Below are 25,989 nucleotides of genomic sequence, written 5' to 3'. Positions count from 1 at the left end.
GGGCAAATGAGCAGAATGTTTCTGAGCTCACCTTGAGGTTTGAGAAGGAGAAGCTAAACCAGATGTGCTGGTATTACAGCAGAGGACCGGTAATCACAGAGACAATTACAATCGGCCAGAATTAATCGGAAGGGAACACTGGCAGGGACTACGGCAGACCAGCAATGGCTGGAATTTCCGGAAGCAATTCGGAAGGCTCGGGATAAATACATCACAAAAGAAGAAGAATTTCGCAGGAATGTCAATGCCAGCATAAAAATCTAAGAGAGGCGATATAATTGAGTAAAAAACAATTGTGGGAAGTTAGACAATTTGGAAGCTTATGAAAACCAAGAGAAGTGAACCAAAAAGTCATTAAGAACATAAAGATGGAATACTAATTTAAGCTAGACAGTGATATAAAAGAGGACACCAAAGGTTTCTTCAGCTACATGACATGTTAAAGGGAGGAGAGGGCGAATTTCCGGCCGTGGGTAAACGAGAATTAGTAATGGGGGCAAATGAAATGGCGGACTGAATCAGTATTTTAGGAATATGGGGAAAATTGGCAGATGGTGCACAGTGTCGGGAAGTGCATGGAAGAAGAAATGAAAGGGTTAACTATTTTATAAATGGAAGGAAAATGAATTGTAACACGCGCTTCTTCCAGACTTAATCTACGGGGTGATAGTCCCCCAGTACGGCCAAATTCAAGAAATCTCGTTTGGCTGGATGCTGCACGATGTGTACCCTGTTATAAATCAGTACCCCGAAATAACAAACAGTACACAATTTGCGGTTAAACAATTAAGCTGTATAACTATTAATTTGACTACATGGTCAGTAGAGAAAAAAACATATATAAAATGGAAATAAGGCACCAATCTGATTAAACGGTCCTGTGCGCACGAAGTTGGAGCTCACGCAGTTCAGTTGTTCTTCTTCCACCATCGATCTCCTCCTTTGGGCCCCCGCTCGGAGACGACCCCGTTCGGCGATCCACCACATTTCTCCGTTCCCGTCTTCTCTCTTCATCTCTCTCTCCCCCCCTCTCTCTCTCTCTCTCTCTCTCTCTCCTTCTCGCAAAAGCCCGCAAAAGCAGCTGCTTCCAGAATCGCAAGACAGGGCAACAAAATCCTGATTTGCTAACATGCATCAACAGTCCGGTTATCTCCGCCCATAACCAAAACATTGCTGCTACAGAGAAACCATTCCTTCAGCAGTGAACATTGCAAAAAAAAACATTACATAGCAGTGAACCCTTACAGCTCGTTACACTTTCCCCCAACCAGCAAATTTAGTCATGTCCTCATGACGTTGAGATAGTTCGCCAACCCTTCCTACAAACACAAAGTCCAATCCAGATGCAAAGTCAGTGACATAGCTCGCCACAACAGCAGAGATCACACACTGTTCCCCAGGAGCTACATAGATCAACCTATCCGGTGGTCTACTAATTCTCTGAGACATCCGTACCTCCTCACCTAACTCTTCAGACTCAGACGCTGCTGGTGATACTTCGTGTCTGCTTGCCGAGTCCTCCCCCACCCCCACCCCCGCAACCCGGAGCCCTCTGTCCCGTGTCCATGCCCCGCTTCCTCTCCTTCAATGTCCTGCTGTAACCCAGGCTGCCCACAACTCCCCCACCCCCTCCACCTCACCTGACTCAGTGGAAAAGGGGCAGGGCTTTCTTCCTCAATCACTGGGGAGTTAGCGAAAGGCAGCATGTACCTCACGTCCAGATCATCATCTTCCGAATCAGTATCCCTCTCATGGGCGCGGCCCGGACCAGCCTCTCCTGCTGTGGGCCCTGCAGTCGCCCTGCGTTTTCGCAGAGTCTTCTTACTATGTGTAGGCTCCAAGTCGGGCTCTGGGTCAACCTGAACCTCTTGTACCAGGGGCAGCAGGTGGTTCTGATGGAGAATCTTGACAGGCCCCTTCCCCTCTTCTCGTTTCACCTGGAAAACCGGTAGGTTTGGCATCTGACTCTCCACCACATAGGGTGTGGCCGCCCAGCAGACAGCTAACTTGTACTTTCCAGGTAGCCCCAAATTCCTTATGAGGGCTCGGACTCCCGGTAGGAGTTGAGAGAACCTCACTTTCTGATCATACCTCCTCTTATTTCCTCGATTCTGCTTGGCCGCTGCAGCCCCAGCCAATTCATAAGCGCTTTTGAGCTCACTCCTCATATCACACAAATACTTTAGATAAGCCTTCGCTGGTACGTCACCCCCATCAGTCCCAAAACAAGGGTCAATGGGCAACCTCGCCTCGCGCTCAAACAACAGGTAATATGGCGAGTACCCAGTAGCTTCATTTCGTGTACAGTTGTAACAGTGAACCAGATGCACAATATGTTGACTCCACCAGCTATCGCTGATCTCCATGGTTCCGAGTACGTCTTGCAAGGTCTTATTAAACCCCTCAGTCTAGGGATCGCCCTGTGGGTGATAGGGCGTGGTCCTCTTCTCTTTCTGAGCTATGTCTCAATTTTCTACCGCAGACCAAATAGTGCCAATGCCCGGGTCATCCCGCTGAGCAGCTGCCACTTCCCCAGAACTGAATTCCGGCAGCAGTGAGGTCACAGTGAACCTGGGGTATGGCGTCATCGGAAGCCGCCCATTGATCCGCTGCTCGATCCGGCCGCTCCTTTTCCTCTGCCTTCACGGGGTGATGGCAAACTGACACAGAGCCTTCATCTCAGGAGCAGGAACGCTCTCCCCCTCCTCGACCCTGTCCAGTCTCTCATGCACCTGTCGGGACAAAGCATCCGCATCGAAATTCCGGCTCCCCGGCCAGTATTTCAGGCTGAAATCATCCACCTCTGTCCAAAAGTCTCCGATGGGTTTACATATTCTCCACCCTCCTGTCCTTCTGCCCACTCTCTTTCTTCCCCAGGGGAGGGTAACCACACAGAAGCAGATTCAAGGGGTGACCCACTTTGGCGTAGCCTGTCAGGAATCTCCGATAATAACCACAGAACCCCAGGAACGAGCGCAGGGCGCTCACAGTCTGGGGCCTTGGCCAAGTGGTCACCGCTTCTATCTTAGCCGGGTCTGTAGCTACTCCATCAGGAATCTCCGATAATAACCACAGAACCCCAGGAACGAGCGCAGGGCGCTCACAGTCTGGGGCCTTGACCAGGTGGTCACCGCTTCTATCTTAGCCGGGTCTGTAGCTACTCCAATGGTGAGATTAAGTGCCCAACGTAGCTAACAGACGTTTGGCAGAACTGGCACTTGTCCAGGGAAAGTGTTAACCCTTCAGCTTTCAGGCGGCCGAGCACCTTCAGTAGCCTTGCTTTGTGTTCTTCCATGGTTTATCCAAATACTATAAGAACACCAAAAGCACCAACACGTCAAACAATTTCATATCACCCACTGTATTCTCCATGGCCCGCTGGAAGTTGGCAGGGGCTCCCGATATGCCCTGGGGCACCATTCGAACTGGAAGAATCCCAGGGGACATATAAATGCCGTCTTCTATTTGTCGGCCTCACTCATCAGGATCTGGTAATATCCACTCCTCAAATCCTGCACACTAAACCTCTTCGCACCACTCAGAGAGGCCAGCGCATCTTCGACCCTCGGGACCGTATACTGGTCAGGGACGGTGCGCCTGTTCAGAGTCCTATAGTCCACACACATGCGTACCTTCCCGTTCTTCTTCCGGGCCACGACTATTGGGGACGCATAGGGGCTTTGGGACTCAGTGATGATTCCAGCTTCCTTCAACTTACACAAATGCTGCCGCACGTCTTCCATGTCTGCTAGTCGCCGCGATCTCTCTCTAAACGGGGTGTCCTCGGTCACCCGGATACTGGGACAAGTGCTCTTGAAACAACCCGCATCAAACTCGACAATGGAAAATACGCCTTCCAATTTCAACATCTTCTCCACCAGCCTCCTTTTCCAACCCGGCGGCACCGGGGAGTCCCCGAAGTTGAATGACTCAGCGGTCAACTTCCCCCGCTTTTCCAATAGTTTCTCCCCGGCGTGCCTCACGGGGGCGCTAAACATTACCGTCACCGGGAACAAATGCGCCAGGGGCATCCCCCGCTTGAAGGTGACCTCCCTCATCGTAGTGTTCCTGACGATCACTGCCATCCTGCTCGCCTGAACAACCGAGGGCTTCTGCAATTCGGGCCTCACCAGCACCCCAGCCAGAAATCCTGACTCCCCCTCGTGGTTCTTCAGAGCGTCCACTAAGAGGGGTTCGCCCTCAGGCACTCCGGGAAGTATGGTGGGTCTCCATCACTCTCGCTATTTCCTCGGGCCGTATCACCATTGGCTTCGACTGGGTGAACCACACGGTCCCTCGTTTAAATTTGGTATCCAGCCCAATGCTGCCACGCACTTCCTCAGCAGCACCTTGAAACACTGGATGCACGGACAGGGTCTCCAAAAAGCTCTCCCTCGCCTTCTCCTTACAGGTCCCATGAGCCTCCTCACCAGAGGGCAGTTGGTCCCCACCAGAACTGAAACGCAGCCCTTCTCAACTGGGAAACCAGCACCACTGTATCAAGACCCTCAGACATTCCCAGATCAGCCTCCGAGAACTCCAGTTTCACTGACAAATGACCGTCGTATGGATAGTAACCAGCACTGAGACCCCAAATCTCCAGTGCACTGAATGGTGTCAAGGGTAAATGCTTCAGATACCGGTTGTAAAACGAATGGTACAGTAACGTGACCTGCGACTCCGTGTCGAGTATGTTTTTAGCGTAGGTACCCTCTGTCAATAGCGACACACTGGAGTGTGGTCCCATTAAGCCTTCAGGAATAGGGTCTTTTGCTTTCGGGAATTCCTTGGTACATTGCTGGGAATGTGTTCCCCCAGAGACACCAGCCGTTCCCTCACTGGGTCCCCTCTAGGTTTTCCCAACGACTCTCCCTGCCGAGGTACCCGGGGGCTCACTCTCCTTCTGGCGTGACACCTGCTGCCAGCAGCCCTCCATATTGTTCGTCCCCTTGGGGAATCTGCACCCAGCCCAGCAGCTCGATCATATGGAGGGGAGGGGTGGGGTCACACCCGCTGATAACAGCCGACGTATCTCCGTTCTCAGCTCTGCCGCAATCTCCTCTACCGCTCCCCGGGGTAGGCTATCTGTGGTCACTTCACCGCAGGGGACACTACCGAGGACTGTATCCTGCTGACTGAGTCCTCCCACGCTCCCGCCGCATTCTCCTCTTCCCGTACCTCTCTGATCAGCTCAACAAAAGATGGAGGGGGCGTGTTTGATGAGACTGTCAGAGACCCCACACAATCAGATCATGGGACAGGGCACGCCTGGCTATCTGGTCCATTCTTAACTGATCCACCTCAGTACCCTGAATGACTTCTCTGCGCCGCATCCAATTTAGCTGCCTCTGTAGCCGCAAATTAAAGGCAGAAACCTTCTCCCCCTGCTCCTGACGCATGCTTTGAAACGCCACCAGGAGCTCCACTGGGCTTCCAGTCGGATCAAAGTCATTGCCCAGTGCTTGTTGATAACTGACAGCTGCCGCTACGGGATAATGCAACCTGACAGCTCTCTCGTCAACGGCCCGCCCATTCAAACTTTCAACCAATCACTGTCGCTTTTCATCATCCGAGCTCTGCCACTCATCGAACAACTGAGAGGTCCGTTCCGCCCACGTCTCATACTCCTCCTCCCCTTTAGGGGTGGGCGTTATTCCAGAGAATAGGTGGAGCCTGCCATAGCTGCGACTTGGAATCTGATCTTTCCATTTAGTCGCCAGAGAAGTAAGGGCGGATACGACCTCAGAATTCTCATTCTTCACCAGGGGACGTGGACTAATTAGACCTTCCAACTCCGACCACTCTTTCCCCTCACTCCACAGAAATGACAGAACCCTGTCTTTGAAATCTCCGCCGCCGGCTACCTCAGCGCTGGTCTGCATGAGAACAAGAGCAGCATCCGCCATTTTATCAAGTCTCCGCTCACAATCGCAACTTCAACAGAACTTAACAGTGGAATTAACAATTCATCCGGAGTACAAATATCTGCCCCACTGGCTCATTTCTCAGGGTAATTACACAGCATCCAACAGAATCAATCCCGAACGTAGCCCCCACAATTGTAATTCTCGCTTTGCCTAGCGGCTTAATCTAGGGGGTGATAACCCCCTTCCTGGCCAAACTGAAGAAATCTCGTTTGGATGGATGCTGCCCGATGTGTCCCCTGTTACAAATTAGTGCCCAGAAATAACAAACAGAACACACTTTGCGATTAAATGATTAAGCTTTATAACTCTGACTGTATGGTTAGTAGAGAAACAAAATTGAAAAAAGGGTGCGATCTTATTAAACAGTCTGTGCGCAAAAGTGGAGCTCACTGATTGGCCGATCAGTCCCCATCGGCCTCCTCCGATCATCACTGCGTTTCGGACCCTCGCTCCGAGTCCACCGTGTCCGGCAGTCTAGCAAATCTCTCCATTCGCGTCTTCTCTCTCCATCTCTGTCTCTGACAAAATCAACCGCTCCCAGATTCACGAAACAGAGCAACAAAATCCTGATTGGCTGACATGCATCCCACAGTCCTGTTATCGCCAGCCATAACACGAACATTGCTGCTGCAGAGAAACTGTTACTTCAGCAGTGAACATTACAAAGAAGCCATTACATTAGCAGAGAAACCTTACAGCGCGTTACACATACGAGAAGCATCTGGCTTCTCTTGGGCTGTATTCCCTGGAGTTCAGGAGAATGGGGGCTGGGGTCGTGAGGGGAATCTCACTGAAACATTCTGAATTTTAAAAGCTCTGAACAGATTAGATATGCAAAAGTTATTTCCCATGGTAGGTGAGTCTAGGACAAGAGAGCACAACTTCAGGATCGAAGGACATCCATTTAGAAAAGAGATGAGGAGAACTTTCTTTAGTCAGAGGGTGGTAAATTTGTGGAATTTGTTGCCACATGCAATTGTGGAGGCCAAGTCATTGGGTGCATTTAAGACAGAGAGAGATAGGTTCTTGATTAGCCAGGGGATCAAAGGGTATGGGGAGAAGGCAGAGGAGTGGGGATGACTGGAGAATTGGATCAGCCCATGACTAAATGGCGGAGCAGCCTCGAAAGGCCGAATAGCCGACTTCTGCTCCTATATCTTATAGTCTTAACTGAGTTGACTGAGTGAATCCATTCCCACATTCAGAACAGGAGAGTGGCATCCCCCAGTGTGAATTCGCTGATGTATTTTAAACTCAGATGACCGAGTGAATTCCTTCTCACAATCTGATCAGGTGAACGGTTTCTCCCCAGTGTGAACTCGCTGGTGTCTCTGTAGTTTGGAGGAGTGAGTGAAGCCCTTCCCACAGTCTGAGCAGGTGAATGGCTTCTCCCCGGTGTGAACTCGCTGGTGTCTCTGTAGTTTGGAGGAGTGAGTGAATCCCTTCCCACAGTCTGAGCAGGTGAACGGCATCTTTTCAGTGTGAACCAGCTGGTGTTCATTCAGTTGAGATGATTGAGTGAATCCTTTCCCACATTCAGAGCAGGCGAATGGCTTCTCCCCAGTGTGAACTCACTGGTGTCACTGTGTTGTGGTTGAGTGTGTGGATGTCTTCCCACCATCCGAGCAGGTCAATGTCCTCTCACTGGTGAATTTTCTGATATACCTTTAGCATCAATAACAGAACGGCTTCCCACTGTCAGAACAGGTGGAGCATCTCACTATGGTGTGAACTTGCTGATGTATCTTCAGACTGGATGACTGAGTGGTTCCCCTCCCTCACACAGAGTGGGTGAATGGCCTCTCCACACTGTGAACTCACTGGCGTGTCTGTGGGTAGCCTGTGAGTTAATCTCTTCCCACACTGAGAGAAGGAGAATGATATCTCACTACAATCAATTCTCTGGCAATTCAAAAAGTCAGACGTTTGAATGCCTTGTACAATCAATGCAGTTGAGAACTGATCTCCAGTGAACAAATGCTGGTGTGTTCTCAGCTCCCGGTTCCAGTGAATTACACAGAGTTAAAACAGAAAATTTCATTTCAGGGACAGAATACATTTACCAGCTGGGATGAGATACTTCTTCATCTCCAAAGATCGACAACAGATGTGTTGGCGTTGCAAGGAAAATATTTGGTCACTCCTTAAATATCCAGACAGAGACAGAAAAACTGATGTTTTGTTGTGTTGAAGATTCCCGTACACAAGTGCTCTGCAAATTCAAATGTGTAAAAATATTTGCAAAAGACATCAATTGGTGAAGGACAATATTTCAGGAGAGGTTTCGTCTGTGGTGAGAACATCAGAACAAAAGAAATAGGAGCAGGAGTTGGCCATCTGGCCCTTAGAGCCTGATCTGCCATTGAATAAGATCATGGCTGATCTGGCCATGGACTCATCTCCACTGACTGCCTTCTCCTCATAACCCTTAATTCCCCAACTATGCAAAAATCTATCCAATCTTGTCTTAAATATATTTACTGAGGAAGCCTCCACTCCCTCATTGGGCAGAGAAATCCACAGATCCACCACTCTCTGGAAAAAGCAGTTCCTCCTCATCTCCATCCCAATTTACCCGAATTTTGAGGCAATGTCTCATCTACCAGTGGAAACAACTTTCCTGCCTTTATCTTATCTATTCCTTCCATAATTTTACATGTTTCTGTATGATCTCCTCTGAATGTGAGCTCTGGCGTCACATTTTATCAATTTCAACACGTTGGGGGTTGTCAACTTGAGATATACCTCAGGATACTGTGGGAGGTGAGGGAGAAAATTGCTGAGCCTCTGGCGATGATCTTTGCACATCAATAGGGAGAGGAAAAGTACCAGAGGATCAGAAGACATTGTTTCCTTTTCAAGAAAGGGAGTAGAGATAAGCCAGGAAATTACAGACCAGTGGTTCCTACTTCAGTGGAGGGCAAGTTGTTGGAGAAGCTCCTGAGAGGCAGGATTTATGAGCATTTGTAGAAGCATAATCTGATGTGGGATAGTCAGCATGGTTCTGTCTAGGGCAGGTCGTGCCTTACGAACCTGATCGAATTCTATGAGGATGTAACAAAACACACTGATGAAGGTAGAGCACTGGATGTTGTGTACATGGCTTTCATGAGACTTTTGATAAGATTCCTCATGTGAGCCTCATTCAGAAAGTAATGAGGCAAGGATCCAAGTAGACCTTGCTTTGTGGATCCAGAATTGGCTTGCCCACAGAAGCCAAAGATGGTTGTAGATGGTTTGTATCCTGCATGGAGGACGGTGACCGCAGGGATGTGTTCTGAGACTCCTTCTCTTTGTGATGTTTATAAATGATCTTGATGAGGAAGGAGAAGGGTGCTGAAGACACAAAAGTTGAGGGTGTTGTGAAGAGTCTGGACAGTTCTCCAGAGGTTACAGCAGGATGCAGATAGGACGCAGACCTGGCAGATGGAGTTCAACCCAGATAAGTGTGCTGTGGTTTATTTTGGTACATCAAATTTGAAGACAGAACACACTATTATGTTGGGACTATTGGCAATGTGGAGGATCAGCGAGATCTTGTGGTCCATGTCAATTTTACACTCAAAGCTGGAGTGCTGATTGACAATGTTGTTAAGAAGGCCTCCATCAACCATGGAACTGAGTTCAAGATCGGTGAGGTAATGTTACAGCTATATAAGACCTTCTTTAAACCCACTTAGAGTCTTGAGTTCAGTTACCTCATTACAGGAAGGATGTGGATACCATAGAAAGACTGCAGAGGAGATTTACAAGGATGTTGCATGGAATGGAGAACATGCCTCATGAGAATAGGTTGAGTGAACTTTGGAGCGACGGAGGATGAAAGGTGAGCTGACAGATGTGTATAAGATGATGAAAGGCATTGATCGTGTGGATGGACAGAGACTTTTTTCCTAGGGCTGAATTGGCAAACACGAGGAGCATAGTTTTAAGGTGTTGGAAGTAGGGTCAAAGGGGATGTCAGAGGTAGGTTTTTCACACAGAGAGTAGTAGGTGCATGGAATGCACTGCCAGCGATGATGGTAGAGGCAGATACCATGGAGTCTTTTGAGAGACTGTTAGATATGTACATGGAGCTCAGGAAAACGGAGTGCAATGCGGTTGGGAAATCCGAGGCAGTTTCTAGAATAGGTTACATGGACGGCACAACACTGTGGGCCGAAGGGCCTGTAATATATTGTAGATTTCTATGTTTCTATATGCACTCATCTTCGAACAAGGCACGGATCAGACGTTCTGACTGACCATCAAATTCTCTGACTGTATTCCTGTCTGTGTGAGAATGGGCTATTTCTGACTTCAATCAACCTGTGACTTGGCTGAATTCGTCTCTGCCCTTTGGTATTATTTCAAGTTCTGGCCGTGTTCCACAACACTACAAAGAGCACTTGTTACTACATGTATGATCCTGGAGATTTACTAATTACTTGCATCCACTACAGAGCATCGTGGGAGCTGAATTCTGAAGGAAGGCAGTTTTTTTAAAAAAAACTTCTTCGAGTGCAAGGAGAACGAGACTGCGCAGGCGCATGACGTCAACAGGACAGCGCGGAGAGTTTAAAAAGGCAGGTTGTTACCAACAGCTGTCTTTTGGATCGGGACTACAGAGCATAGTGGGAGCTGAATTCTGAAGGAAGACAGTTTTTTTAAAAAACTTCTTCGAGTGCAAGGAGGACGAGACTGCGCAGGCGCGTGACGTCAATAAGACAGCACAGTAAGTTTAAAAAGGAGACCACCCTATACAGCGGGCAGCGGAGTGAGTGGGAGCAGAGTGTAGGGCTTTGGCTTCAACGGGCTTCGGCGGTAAACGGGAAGAGGCAAGAGCGAAGCACCAACTCTTTTTTTTCTCCCCCCCCCCCTTCGCGAATCGGCCTGGACAGACAGGAACAGCAGGGCTCTCACAGCTAACGGTTTAAAAAGTTCATCTGTTTGGCGAGGTAAGTGGGTGCGTTGACTTATTTTTCCTGTAGAATTAGATAGCATGCCTGCAGGGTTAGTGCTTTGTTCAGGGTGTCAGATGTGGGAATCCTGGGAGACCTCCAGCCTCCCTGATGGCCACATCTGCACCAGGTGCACTGAGATGCAGCTCCTCAGAGACGGTGTTAGGGATCTGGAGCTGCAGCTTGATGACCTACTGCTTATCAGGGAAAGTGAAGAGGTGATACACAGGAGCTACAGGGAGGTAGTCATTCCTAGGGTACAGGGGTCAGAAAACTGGGTCACTGTCAAGAGAGGGAAGGAAAATGCCCGGATAGTGGAGAGCACACCTCTGGCTGTCCCCCTCAGCAACAAATATCTTGCTCTGGATGCTGTTGAGGGGGATGACCTGACGGGGGATGCCCACGGTGACCGGGTCTCTGGCACTGAGCCTGGCGCTGTTGTGCAGGAGAGAAGGAAGGAGAAGAGGAATGCAGTAGTCATAGGGGATTCCATAGTCAGGGGAACAGACAGGAGATTCTGTGAGCCTGACAGAGATACCCGCAGGGTGTGTTGCCTCCCAGGTGCCAGGGGACGGGATGTCTCGGATCGGGTCCTGAATATTCTGAAGGGGGAGGGTGAGCAGCCGGTTGTCTTGGTACATGTTGGTACCAATGACATAGACAGGACAAAGGAGGAGGTCCTGAAAAGAGATTTCCAGGAGTTAGAAAGGAAGCTTCTCCAAATGCTCATAAATCCTGCCTCTCAGGAGCTTCTCCAACAACTTGCCCTCCACTGAAGTAAGAACCACTGGTCTGTAATTTCCTGGTTTATCTCTACTCCCTTTCTTGAAAAGGGAACAGTGTCTTTTAATCCTCTGGTACTTTTCCTCTCTCTATTGATATGCAAAGATCATCGCCAGAGGCTCAGCAATTTCCTCCCTCACTTCCCACAATATCCTGGGGTATATCTCAAGTTGAGTACCCCCAACTTGTGTTGAAATTGGTAAAGTTGTCCGCTCTTGGACTATATTCCTTGGAGTTTAAAGAATGAGGGGCGACCTCATAGAAACATTTCGAATGTTGAAAGGCATGGACAGAGTGGATGTGGCAAAGTTGTTTCCCATGATGGGGGAGTTTAGTACGAGACGGCATCACTTAAAGATTGAAGGGCGCCCTTTCGGAACAGAAATGCGAAGAATTCTTTTTTTAGTCAGAGGGTGGTGAACCTATGGAATTTGTTGCCACGGGCAGCAGTGGAGGCCAAGTCAAGGCAGAGATTGATAGGTATCTCAGTAGCCAGGGCATCAAAGGTTATGGTGAGAAGACGGGGGAGTGGGACTAAATGGGAGAATGGCTCAGCTCATGATAAAATGGAGGAGCAGACTCGATGGGCCGAATGGCCGACTTCTTCTCCTTTGTCTTATGGTCCTATAGACTCCCACCAGCTGATTGACAGTGATGATCACATCGATGGCAATGCCAATGAATATAAAGTGGAGGGCAGTGGTTATTCTTATTGGAGTGCAGCACTTTTGTGATGTGAAAGCCCCAAATCACTCGTCATCGAGGCAAAGATGTTTTATATCGTTATTTATCCAGCAAGAACTAAATCTGACGGAAGGTTTCATTTCCATACAGCACTAATTGACATTCCCACTGACTGGAAGGTAAACTCTTCAACCGGGATTAGCTGGGAACTATACTTTTGTTCCGAGTTCATAATTCTCGGATTTACATAGCTGGAGCTCGGCAGTGTTTGGGAGATACATCCGCTCGCATTTCCTTTGACTGTTCGGGACAACGCCGGTAGTGTCGCCTATGGCTGCCTCTTTACCCAGAAGCCCTCACGATGAGAAACCTCTCCATCAGCCATCGAAAGATGCAGAAATGCGCATGCGCCGCAAAACGCGGCGGCGGAGGCGCCGAGTCGAAAGTTCCCTGGGGCCTGGGTACGGATCGTGGGGCTGAGAGAGAGGGAAAGGACCAGGATTGTCGTGGGGTGCAGTACCAGTGTGGCTGGAAATCACAGTAATTGTCCTTCGGCCGCGTTTCAGACGCCGATGATTGACAGTCCGCCCGGAGCGCGCTCTTACCTGCGTCCGTTCGTTGTGAGCCGCTCGTCCAGTCAGCGCATGCGCGGTATTCGGGTCTGAGCACGGCGACCACGCATGCGCGTTTTTTTAAACAGGAGACATCTGCAGATGCGGAAATGCAAAGCGACACACGGAAAATGCTGGAGGAGCTCAGGGGGGCGGCAGCAACGTGGAGAGGGGTGAACAGTCGGCGTTTCACACCGACACCCTTCTTCAGGACTGGAAAGGAAGGGAGGGAGTCAGAATGTGTGTGTGGGGCGGGGGGGAGTAAAGTCAACAGGTGTGAAGGTCACTCGTGAAAGAGATACAGGGCTGGAGAATAATAATAAATGCTTTATTGACCCCGAGTGGGAAATTCTTTTGTCACAGCAGCTAAATTTAAAATCACACTTAGCAGTGTGCAGATTTTACTAAAAATAAAGTAGAGAATAATTATATACAGAATAATACGGTACCAATGTGCAATTATAACGTATGAAACAATTTTGCAGAGACTACTGAACTATGATCTGTCGCAGAAAGATGTATTTAATGGACTTTATTTCTTACATCCTTCACATACATGTGGAGTAAACTCAAATAGGCAATCATAGTAATTTATAATAAACAGAACAGTCAATGTAACATAGAAATACACTCAAATCAGCGTGAGTTAAGCAGTCTGATTCCTGGGGGAAGAAGCTGTCCCGGAGCCTGTTGGTCCTGGCTTTTGTGCTGGGGATGCGTTGCCCCGATGGTAGCAGCTGGAACAGATTGTGATTGTGGAGACTCGGGTGCCCGGTGATCTACAGACCTGTCTTTGTAAATTCCCTGAATCGTGGGAAGTTCACAACTACAGATGCGCTGGGCTGCGCGCACCACTCTCTGCAGAATTCTTCGATTAAGGGAGGTACAGTTCCCATACCAGGCATTGATGCAGCCAGTCCGGATGCTCTTAGTTGTGCCCCTGTAGACAGTTCTAAGGATTTGGGGGTCCACACCAAACTTCCTCAACCATCTGAGGTCAAAGAGGCGCTGTTGTGCCTTTTTCACTGCACAGCTTGTGTGTACAGACCACGTGGGGTCCTCGGTGATGCGGATCCCGAGGAACTTAAAGCTGTTTACCTTCTCAACCCCAGATCCATTGATGTCAATAGGGGTTACTCGTCTCCCTTCCTCCTGTAATTCACAACCAGCTCCCTTGATTTTTTGACATTGAGGGAGAGGTTGTTTTCTTGACACCACTGTGTCAGAGAGATGACTTCTTCCTTGTAGGCCACCTCATTATTGTTTGATGTTAGGCCAATCAATGTAATGTCGTCGCAAATTTAATTCGCAGTTTAGAGCTGTGGTGGCAGATTAGCAGATGAACTGTTGTATATGGTTATTATATTTGATGGGAAAGATCTTCTGTAATGATCCTTGTGACAGCGGCGCTGAGTGAGTCTGTTTGAAAGGGTGCTCCGCTGCCGATGCAGTATGTCGTGGACAGAATGTGCCCGATTGTCCGTAATGGATGACCATTTGTTTCGTGTCCTCCTCCCCACAACTAACTCGAAAGAGCCCCGGTTGTGGCCAAGGACGGTTCCAGCCTTTTTGATGAGTTTATTTTGTCGTTTTGCATCACCAGCACCGATGCTGCTCCCCCAACATAAATCCGCAAAGAAGACTGCACTCGCTGCAACAGACTGGTAAAAAAAATCTCTAATATCCTGCCTCACACATTCAAGGATCTCAGCTTCCTTCGAAAATGGAGCCCGCTCATCCCCTTCTTGTAAACAGCCTTGCTGTTGCTTTTCCAATCATATCTGTTGCCGAGGTGAAACCCCAATGCTGTACTCCTCCACCACCGCAACGTCTTCTCCCAGAACGTATACAGGCCTCGTCACTCTCCTCTTCCTCCTAAAATCAATCACCTTTTCCCTGGTTTTGGCCACATTCAGGAGCAGGTGAATCCTCCCTCACTATTCCACAAACCTGTCCACCAGTCCTCTGTGCTCCAACTCCTGTCCATCTCTGATACACCAACTACCGCAGAGTCATCAGAGAACTTCTGCAAGTGGCCAGACTCAGAGTTGCACTGAAAGTCTGAGGTGTCAGTGTGAACAGAAACGGAGACAGGACAGTCCCTTGTGGGGCTCCGGTGTCACTCACCTCCACCTCAGGCAGAGAACCACCCAGCGGTACAAATTGGGGTCTATCAGTCAGGAAGGCAGTAATCCAGGAGATAGTGAATTTGTCTACACCCATCCTTTGCAGCTCCTTGCGCAGATGACGTGGCTGGATTGAATTAAATGTTGCCCGGGGCGACTGAGGAGAACCCAAGTGCGGGACACCGGCACGTCGACTGAGTTGGGGATGCTGGCGTAGACGTGAACGTAGAACAGCAAACCGGAGGAATCTTGACAAGGAAACGGGATCTACAGGGACTATCTGAAAACTAGAGCTGAATTTAGAACTAACGGTTCTAATCGCACAAGAGAACGAAGTATTATACGAGAATGGACCAACAAACTGGCAGCCTATGATAGTGACACCATCGTACTGATTTCACAGTCTCTGATGCAAACCAGAGGTACCCTAATTAAGCAAACTAACAGCAATTGAAAATCTAATGGCTGAAATTAGGGCATAATCAGGGAGAAAGGAGTGTTAAAGCGGAACAGCCAAACGGAACCATGACATTAAAGGCACCAGAGACATTTTAAAAAATGTGACTCTCAGAATGCCACCACCATCATCCCGGTGGGAGTGAGCTCGCTGCAACAGGGAGATGACAGTGAAACACCCAGGTTCTGTTCGGCTACCTAAGTCTAGGGAAGACCATCTCTGGCCCCGCCAAACGTGTGAGATTGAGGTGTGAGCTCACCCGAGACCCCCTGTTTGGGTGGATGCTGCGTGATTTGTTTCCCTGATACAAATCAATACCACGAAATAACAGACTGGACACCATACACAATTAAAGGAATTAGCTTTATAATTCTGAATTTGACTGAAGGGTTAGTAAAGAAAAAAGCAAGAAAAAAACAAAAGGGGCCCATATTAATGAAACAGTCTAATGTGGACAAGTTGGAGCTCACGGTTTCCCCTTCGCTGATCCTCCTTCGATCTCCCCGGCTTTGTCGGATCATGACTCCGGTCCGGCGTCTTCTCTCTTCATCTCCCGCCAAATGAAGATGTCACTCTGGTGTCAGGAACACGGCACGAAACACACTCCCGTCATCGGACGGCTCACTTTCCAAAACACCCGTTATCTCTCACCATCACCCAGACACTGCTCCTGCAGAAAGACCATTTCACTCTCCCCCCCACCCCCACCCCGCACCAAGGTTAGTCATGTCCTCATTGTGATAATTTTCCACCCCTTCATACAAAGCACAAAGTCCAATCCAGGTGTAAACGGCAGTGACACAGCTCACCAAGGCGACAGGTGCCACAGTCTCTTCCCCCGGTGCTACATAGGCCAGCCTATCGAGTGGTCTCCTGATTCTGTGAGATCTCCTTACCCCTTCATCAACTTCTCCAGCTTCCTAGAGATGCTGCCTGGCCTGCTGCGTTCACCAGCGTTTTTGTGTGTGTGTTGCTGGAATTTGCAGATTCGCTCGTGTTTGCATTGATAAGAACGGATATTTTAATTTTTTTTATTATTTATTTTAATTAATTCGTTTATTTATTTTTATTTCTCCTGCTGGGTGGCGGCGACATCAAAGAGGGGCTGTGCTTTCAGCAGCGAAAGCGGCTCCTCGCTGCCCTTCTCTCGAAATTGCTGGAGCAGTCTCTGCCATCCTGCGGCGTGCCGGAAGGTGACATCGAAGAAGCCGGGGAAGTCCTGTAGGCAGTAAAGGTCCCCGGGGGTAAATCCACAGCAGTCCATCAGGACCTTCCGGATGAAGGTCTCCCTGGTGTAGCGGGTGCCCCCGTTCCGGTCTCGCACTGTCACCCTGATAGTGTTCGGGATTTCCGGATCAGGAGCCAATGCGCTGGTCTCTGCGGCCATCCTCCACATCGCGGTCGTTACCGCAAGCGGCTCAATCACAAGCCGCCTGTGCAACAGCGCGAAGTATCTTCTGCGCCTTCCGTTCACCGCGAGTCCCCAAAGACACTGCGCTCAATTTTAGCCAAACGGCGGAGAAGCAATGCCTACCGACTCTGGATTCATTCGGATCCTGCTAGTCTTCCCTCCATTAAGTTAGACCGACTGTCTACACAACGCCTGTTTATCCTACTTCTTTTCAACTTTTGAAGCAGGTTTGGTGCAATTCCTCTCAGTCTTTGGCATATGTTGTCTTTTTCTCCCCTCTCGAGAAACCTCTTCCGGAATCTGGCTGATAATGTAAAATAGCTGATATTCCACCAACCCAATGAGAGAGGCGGAGCTTGTTTGTGTGAATCCTCCTCCTCTCCGCTGAGAATTCCTGTCGGGCTATTCCGCCCGCCCCCCGCCCCCCGGCTCTGGCGTCGTACGTCAGTGCAGCGTAATGACGTACAGGTAGGTGTCGGAGTGGGGGGAACGTAACTCGATCTGGGTCATTGTCGCCGGAGAAGCGAAGTTTGTGCCGGGGCAGGTGACTGGGGAGGGGGACCTCCGGAAACGGGAGCAGTGTGGATCGGAACATCGGATGGAAGCGATGGCGCGGGAGTGGGACGAAGGGGAGGGTTGTGAATGGGGGAGTGAGGGACGATGCCTGGTTGAGTTGGTGGGGGGAGAGGGATGCCGGAGAGTTGGACGAAAGGGACGGGGTAGGGTTGCACCTCGGACAATGCTGGCATGTGGCAATCGATTATTTCCACATAAATTAATCTAACCATCTGGCTGGATTTCATTGGTAACGAAAGCTTATTGACTAGAACTGGTTCCATTAAGAAATCGGCGATAATCAGGGGAGAATGTGGGTACACTCCAGTGACTACGAACTTCTTTCAGACATCCCACGGCCTTTCTGCCGTATGCCTTAAGCCAAATACTGGAAATAATTATGAATATTCCGTATTTGGCTAAATTTGTGCAGTTCCATCCAGCGTTTAGCAACATTCTCCAACCTATGGTTTGTACCACTTACTACATCTCCAAGGAGAAAAAATGGTGGAAATCTGGGGAGAAAAGAAGCATAAAATACTGAAAGGGATTCTGTGGTAATGCAGCATTCTGTAGAGAAAGAAGCAGTTAATGATTCAGATGTGATGTGATTCTTAATCATGGCAGTGATCTTTCATCAGTTCTAAGGAAGAGCCATTAACCTGACACATTTGCTCTGTTTCTCTGCAGAAGGCTGACTGAAGTGCCAGGTATTGCCAGCACTTTATTTTAATTGAAAAGATATGGCCATTCTGTCATTGTGGAGGCTGGGTCTGAGTCCTGGAACGCCGTCCCCATCAGGAGTGCGGAGATCCTTAACCAGAAGTGCGGTTGTTCAGGACTCATTCACTGTCACTTTCTTTGGGGCAATGATGGATGTGCAGTAAAATCTGGCATTGGTAATGAAGTGTGGATTCTGGAAAGTCAGTAACTAAAAACAGCCTAATGGAACACTACAGCACAGTACAGGTCGTTCGGCCCAAACACTCCCTCCTAGATCGGCCTCTACTTTTCTAAAATCCATGTGCCTATCTAAAAATTCCTTTAATGTCCCCAATGTATCTGCCTCTACCACTACCCCGGCAGTGTGTTCCACGCACCACTCTGCTTAACAAAAATTCTTACATATGATGTCCTCCTGTACTTCTCTCCAGTCACCTGAAAATGATGCCCTCTCATATTAGCCATTTCTGCACTGGGAGAAAAGGTCTCCGGCTGTCCTTCTTGCGAGCTTCTCCTGCACCTATTGTCTATTGTCTAAGCCAGATAAGAGTGATGTACAATACTTATTCAGTTTGTCTGCCATCACCTTGCACCCCCACCCCATTACTACCTCTCCAGCATCATTTCCCACTTCCGCCTCTCTTTTACACTATATGTACCTGAAGAAAAATTTGGTATCCTCTTAATATTACTGGCTAGCTCACCTATGAATTCCACCTTTTCCTTCTTAGTTATTTTAGTTGCATTCTGTTGGTTTCTAAAAGCTTCCCAACCCATTAACTTCCTAGTAGTTTTTGCTCTGTGCCCTCTCTTTGGTTTTTATGTTGTCTTTTGTTTCTCTTATCAGTCATGGTTTTGTCACCTTACCTTTAGAATACTACATCCTCTTTGTGACGTGTATATCCTGTGCTTTCCGAATTGCTTCCAGAACTTCCAGCCATTACTGCTCTGTTTTCATCACTGCCCATGTTCTTTTGAAATCAATTTTGACCAATTTTTCTATCATGCCTCTCTAATTCCCTTTATTCCATATCTGACTTTAGCTTCTCCTTCTCTAATGTCAGGGTGAATTTGATCACATTAAGATCACTTGCTCCTAAGGGTTCTTTGAATTTAAGTGACCTGATTAATTCCGGTTCATGACAACACCCAATCCAGAATAGCTGATCCCCAAGTGGGCTTAACCACAAGCTGCTCTGAAAAACCATATTGCAGGCATTCTAGGAATTCCTCTTCTTGAGAACAACAACACACTAATACTCCTGTTCACTTGGATGACAACCCCACATGACTATTGTAACATTGCACTTTTGGCACGCATTTTCTGTATCCCATTGTACTTTGTGGACCACATGCTTACTACCATTTGGTAGTACACAGCCTGGAGGCTCTGGAAGTGAGTGAGGTCCTCAATGAATACTTCTCTTTGGTATTTACCAGTGAGAGGGAACTTGATGATGGTGAGGACAATATGAGTGAGGTTGATGTTCTGGAGCATGTTGATATTAGAGGAGAGGAGGTGTTGCAGTTGTTAAAATACATTAGGACATATAAGTCACCGGGACCCGATGGAATATTCCCCAGGCTGCTCCACCAGGCGATGGAAGAGATTGCTGAGCCTCTGGCTAGGATCTTTATGTCCTCGTTGTCCAGGGGAATGGTACTGAAGGATTGGAAGGAGGCGAATGTTGTCCCCTTGTTCAAAAAAGGTAGTAGGGATAGTCCGGGTAATTATAGACCAGTGAGCCTTACGTCTGTGGTGGGAAAGCTGTTGAAAAAGATTCTTAGAGATAGGATTTATGTGCATTTAGAGAATCATGGTCTAATCAGGGACAGTCGGCATGGCTTTGTGAAGGGCAGATTGTGTCTAACAAGCCTGATAGAGTTCTATCAGGAGGCGACCAGGCATATAGAAGAGGGTAGTGCGGTGGATGTGATCTATATGGATTTTAGTAAGGCATTTGACAAGGTTCCACATGGTAGGCTTATTCAGAAAGTCAGAAGGCATGGGATCCAGGGAAGTTTGGCCAGGGGGATTCAGAATTGGCTTGCCTACATAAGGCAGAATGACATGGTGGAGGGAGTACATTCATATTGGAGGATTGTGACTAGTGGTGTCCCACAAGGATCTGTTCTGGGACCTCTACTTTTCGTGACTTTTATTAATGACCTGGATGTGGGGGTAGAAGGGTGGGTTGGCAAGTCTGCAGATGACACAAAGGTTGGTGTAGAGGATTGTCAAAGATTGCAGAGAGACATTGATAGGATGTAGAGGTGGGCTGAGGAGTGGCAGATGGAGTTCAACCCGGAGAAGTGTGAGGTGGTACACTTTGGAAGGACAAACTCCAAGGCAGAGTACAAAGTAAATGGCAGGATACTTGGTAGTGTGGAGGAGCAGAGGGATCTCGGGGTACATGTCCACAGATCCCTGAAAGTTGCCTCACAGGTGGATAGGGTAGTTAAGAAAGCTTATGGGGTGTTAGCTTTCATAAGTTGAGGGATGGAGTTTAAGAGTCGCGAGGTAAAGATGCAGCTCTATAAAACTCTGGTTAGGCCACACTTGGAGTATTGTGTCCAGTTCTGGTGACCTCACTATAGGAAGGATGTGGAAGCATTGGAAAGGGGTACAGAGGAGATTTACCAGGATGCTGCCTGGTTTAGAGAGTATGCATTATGATCAGAGATTAAGGGAGCTAGGGCTTTACTCTTTGGAGAGAAGGAGGATGAGAGGAGACATGATAGAGGTGTACAAGATAATAAGAGGAATAGATAGAGTGGATAGCCAGTGCCTCTTCCCCAGGGCACCACTGCTCAATACAAGAGGACGTGGCTTTCAGGTAAGGGGTGGGAAGTTCAAGGGGGATATTAGAGGAAGGTTTTTTACTCAGAGAGTGGTTGGTGCACTGCCTGAGTCAGTGGTGGAGGCAGATACACTAGAGAAGTTTAAGAGACTACTAGACAGGTATGTGGAGGATTTTAAGGTGGGGGGTTTATGGGAGGCAGGGTTTGAGGGTCGGCACAACATTGTGGGCCAAAGGGCCTGTAATGTGCTTTAGTGTTCTATGTTCTATGTTTGGACGTCAATATACATTTCCTGTCACAGATTTTTTTTTACATTTTCTGTTCCGTAATTCTATCCACAGATTCTACACCTTCCAACCCCATGCCACCTGTTTTTAATGATTTTATTTAATATTTTACCAACAGAGCCACACAACCCCACTGCTAGCTTGTTCTTTCAAGAAACATATAAGCATCTGGGAGACAAGTGGACTTGCAGATGCTAGAAATCTAGAGAACTACACACAAAGTGCTGGAGGAGCTCAGCATGTCAGGCAGCATCTATGAATGGGAATCAACATTACGGGCCAAGACCCTTCATTGGGACTTGATACTCACGTATCTGGAATATCAACAGGCATAGAAAATAGGAAGTAGTGCGAAATAAGGAAAACTTTTCACAAAATTTAGTTCAAGGCTCAAAAAAACCTGCCAAACAGAGCTCAATAGTTACCAAATACAACAAAAGCAATAAACACTTCCATCAATACCGACATTGACTTTTTTAATGAAAGTATCTTGGTCACATTTCAATCAGTAAGGTTTACAAAGATAAATAAGAACTGAAATGACTACTTTAGAAAAGACTATTTACACTCAATCCCACTGAGATTAACACTAACTTGGACAGAAGGAGGAACAGAAATAACACACATGAAAGAAAAATCACAGAACATCGTCCAGAGCCCCAAACTCTGCCCTGTGCAGACCCACTTCTGGTTTCTGACCCTGCTCCATTGAGCATCCAGCTAATGGTTTCCCATTCTGCTTTCAATCTTTAGAGGACGTGTTTTCTAATAAGCCTTTAGAAGCAGGGAAAATGACCCATAATGTGGGAATGAGCCTTGAACGAGGAAGTTAACTCCCAATGTCATTCTTCCTCAGCCCAGAGGTTTGAGGGGCAAAGAACATCTCAGACAGAACTGCAGTCAGCTTGACTTCTTCAGTCTGCAGAACATTCAAGGGAAACCTCTTCACTCACAGAGTGGTGACTGTTTGGAACCCATCACCACAGGGAGAGTGACAGATGAACAACAGGGGAGGATTTAAAAGGACTGTTGTGGAGCTGAATCACTGGCAGGGTCCAGCCGGCCTGAGTTGACTCTCTACTATCCACTAGGTGTGGTATAAATTCACTAAGATTTCCAAAACTGTTTCAATACAGAATACGACCAAAACATATGTGTCAATATTGCTGTCTCAGTTTTACGTCTATCACACTGATTATCAACATTAAGAAACACTTTAGACAGTCTCTCCTTTGTCAAATAGTAACAATGTACAATTTTAAATTGAATTAAACAGTGACTGGCACAAATCAAAGAAGAGTTAACCAACTTCAAAATTCTCTGTTAGCAAGGTCATGTTAAGCTCTCTTTCCCAATCTTGCTTAATCTTAAGTGAAGGGTAATTATACTGTTGTAACAGTAAATTATTAATTTTGCCAATAAAACTTTCACAAAAGGATTCATTTTTAAAATAATGTCTAACAGATCAGAATCCTGTATATATGGAAAATTACTTAAATATACTTGTAAGAAATGTCTGACCATAAGATATTGCAAAAAAAAAAAGTGAATACGAGAGAGTATTTAGTTACTAATTTCTCAAAACACATCAATCGGCCTTCTTGGAACAGATCCATGAAGGAATAGACTCCTTTATTCCTCCAAAGAAAAAAAGTAGGATCACTTAATGAAGGTTGAAGTAATTTCCATTTTCTCTACAATTTCTAAAGCTTTAGAAATTAAATTACAACCTAATAAATTGACAGTTTTTTTGGTATAATCCCTCAATATATTCATGGTATTTCTATATCAGACCAACATGTAATTGCATTTGTTACATTATTGGCCAGAAGGGCTATTTTATTAAAATGGAAAGATGTCTCTGCTTCCACTTTGATACAATGATTCTCTCAGGTGATGTTATGTCTCAGTTTGGAGAAAATCAGAAGTAGAACTTTTGATCCTCAATTTGACTTTGAGAAAAGGTGGGGTTCTTTTGCCCGCTACTATCATTCGATTTGAGTTAATTAAGATGGTTTCCTTCTGATTCTTGTTTCAATAGATTTGAGTTGGTGGATTGATGTTTTTCTTTTATGGAAGCTTGTATGGTGTACAGCTTCGCGGTCAGGCTCCCAATGGTTTCTTTTCTCTTTTTGTTTATTTTTTTGTTAGCAAGGTTTTTTTTGTTTTAGTTAGTAGGGGTTCTTAATTTCCTTCTTTTTTCAAAAAAAAAATATTCTTAACACTTTTTTTTATTGTTGATATATTGTTTAGCTTTGTTAATCAGTTATTTGGTAATTTAATTCCTCATTGTGCATATTGACATGTTGACTTGATTAATGTATTTTTTGTTGATCTCAATAATAAACAATAAAAAGATTTTAAAATGAAATAAATTCACTAAGTACAAAGACAGAGTTTAAAATACACTGATTTGTTTGTCTCAGATCCAGAATATTAAACTCCAGTCCCATTAAACGTGAATGTGCAGCAGAAGAAACTCCTCCCGTGCCCAGTGACCAGGGTGCAGAACTGGGTGTGGTGACCAGCAGCAATAATTGCAGAGTTCAGCACCAACAGTCACTGTGGAAATTGCATTCTGCAACGGGGATGGATAAATATCCAGCACGCAGCTTATTGAAACTTTCTCCCCAGTGTGAACCCGGTAGTGTGTCACAAGTGTAACATGCCGTAAGGTTTCACTGCTAATGTAGTGGCCTCTCTGCAATGTTTCACTGCTGAGGTAACGGTTTCTCTCCAGCAGCAATGTTTAGGTTACGACTAGAGATAACAGGGTTTTGGAATGCAGGGCTATTCAATGACAGAAATGTTGTTCTTCTGTGTGAGTCTGGAAGAGAAATTTTCGTGGTCTTTTGCTGGGGAGAGATGAGAAAATGCGAATGAAGAGAGTGGCCCCTTTTTCTTTTTCTTTGTTTACTTCACTAACCCTACAGTCAAAGTACGAATTCTAAAGCTCAGTCGTTTAATCACATATTGTGTACTGTTTGTTAATTGAGATTTCTTACGTTTGGCCGGGCTGGGGGGCTATCAGCCCCTACATTAAGCTGCTAGCCGAAGCGAGAGTTACATAAGGTTAGATGACTGAGCGAATCCCTTCCCACATTCAGAGCAGGTGAATGGCCTCTCCCCAGTGTGAATCTGGTAGTGTGTCATAAGGATAGATAACTGAATGAATCCTTCACCACATTCACAGCAGGTGAATGGCCTCTTCCCAGTGTGAAATCAATGATGCACATTTGGTTGATTTGGCTGAGAGAATTTCTTCCTGCTCTCTTCTGAGCAGGTAATCGGCCTCTACCCGGTGTGAACTCGCTGGTGTCTCTGTAGTTGAGATAATAGAATGTATCCCTCCCCACACTCTAAGCAGGTGAACGGCTTCTCCCCACTGTGAACTGACCAGTGTGCTTGTAGGTGGGATGACTGAGTGAATCCTTTCCCACACTTTGAGCAGGTGAACGGCCTCTCCCCAGTGTGAACTCGCTGATGTACCTTCAGTAGAGATGACTTAATGAATCCCTTCCCACAGACTGAGCAGGTGAATGGCCTCTCCCCTGTGTGAACTCGCTGATGTATCTTCAGTAGAGATGACTTAATGAATCCTTTCCCACAGTCTGAGCAGGTGAACGGCCTCTCCCCAGTGTGAACTGACCAGTGTGCCATTAGAGTGGACGACTGAGTGAATCCTTTCCCACACTCGGAGCAGGTGAACGGCCTCTCCCCAGTGTGAACTGACTGGTGTCTCAGTAGCTGAGATGACAAAGTGAATCCCTTCCCACAGACTGAGCAGGTGAAGGGCCTCTCCCCGGTGTGAACTCGCTGATGTACCTTCAGTTGAGATGGTTGAGTGAATCCCTTCCCACAGACTGAGCAGGTGAATGGCTTCTCCCCAGAGTGAACTGACTGGTGTGTCAGTAGACGAGCTAAACGTGTGAATCCCTTCCCACAGTCTGAGCAGGTGAATGGCCTCTCCTCGGTGTGAACTCTCTGATGTGCCTTCAGTTGGGATGACAAAATGAATCCCTTCCCACAGTCTGAGCAGGTGAACGGTCTCTCCCCAGTGTGAACTCGCTGATGTACCTTAACTTGAGCTGACGAAATGAATCCCTTCCCACAGTCTGAGCAGGTGAATGGCCTCTCCCCAGTGTGAACTCGCTGATGTACTTTCAGCTGAGATGACAAAATGAATCCCTTCCCACAGTCTGAGCAGTTGAATGGCCTCTCCCCAGTGTGAACTTGCTGATGTACCTTCAGTAGAGATGACTTAATGAATCCTTTTCCACAGTCTGAGCAGGTGAATGGCCTCTCCCCAGTGTGAACTGACCAGTGTGCCATTAGAGTGGACGACTGAGTGAATCCTTTCCCACACTCGGAGCAGGTGAATGGCCTCTCCCCAGTGTGAACTGACTGGTGTCTCAGTAGCTGAGATGACAAAGTGAATCCCTTCCCACAGACTGAGCAGGTGAACGGCCTCTCCCCGGTGTGAACTCGCTGATGTACCTTCAGTTGAGATGACTGAGTGAATCCTTTCCCACAGACTAAGCAGGTGAGCGGCCTCTCCCCAGTGTGAACTCGCTGATGTACCTTCAGTTGAGATGACTGAGTGAATCCCTTCCCACAGACTGAGCAGGTGAACGGCCTCTCCCCAGTATGAACTCGCTGATGTACCTTCAGTTGAGATGACTG

The 25,989-nt window shown here is 47.3% G+C and overlaps 1 protein-coding gene across 1 annotated transcript in view; it reads right to left on the bottom strand.

Annotated features, from left to right (window-relative positions):
* The window catches only part of LOC140185252 (uncharacterized), a 622,887-nt gene extending 597,181 nt beyond the window's left edge, over window positions 1-25,706 (bottom strand). The window contains exons 1-2 of the mRNA XM_072238640.1: window positions 24,663-25,706; window positions 7,227-7,380 (exon numbers count right to left, since the gene is read on the bottom strand). Coding sequence (XP_072094741.1) covers window positions 7,227-7,380; window positions 24,663-25,638 — 1,130 coding nt within the window. The 5' untranslated portion in view covers window positions 25,639-25,706. The remainder of the gene's footprint in view (window positions 1-7,226; window positions 7,381-24,662) is intronic.
* Between the last annotated feature and the right edge of the window lie 283 nt (window positions 25,707-25,989).

This window comes from Mobula birostris, chromosome 20 (assembly GCF_030028105.1).
Source record: "Mobula birostris isolate sMobBir1 chromosome 20, sMobBir1.hap1, whole genome shotgun sequence".
NCBI classification, from domain to species: Eukaryota; Metazoa; Chordata; class Chondrichthyes; order Myliobatiformes; family Myliobatidae; genus Mobula; species Mobula birostris.
The sequence above is the reverse complement of the archived record's forward strand: the minus strand, read 5'-3'. Positions and strand labels throughout refer to the sequence as shown.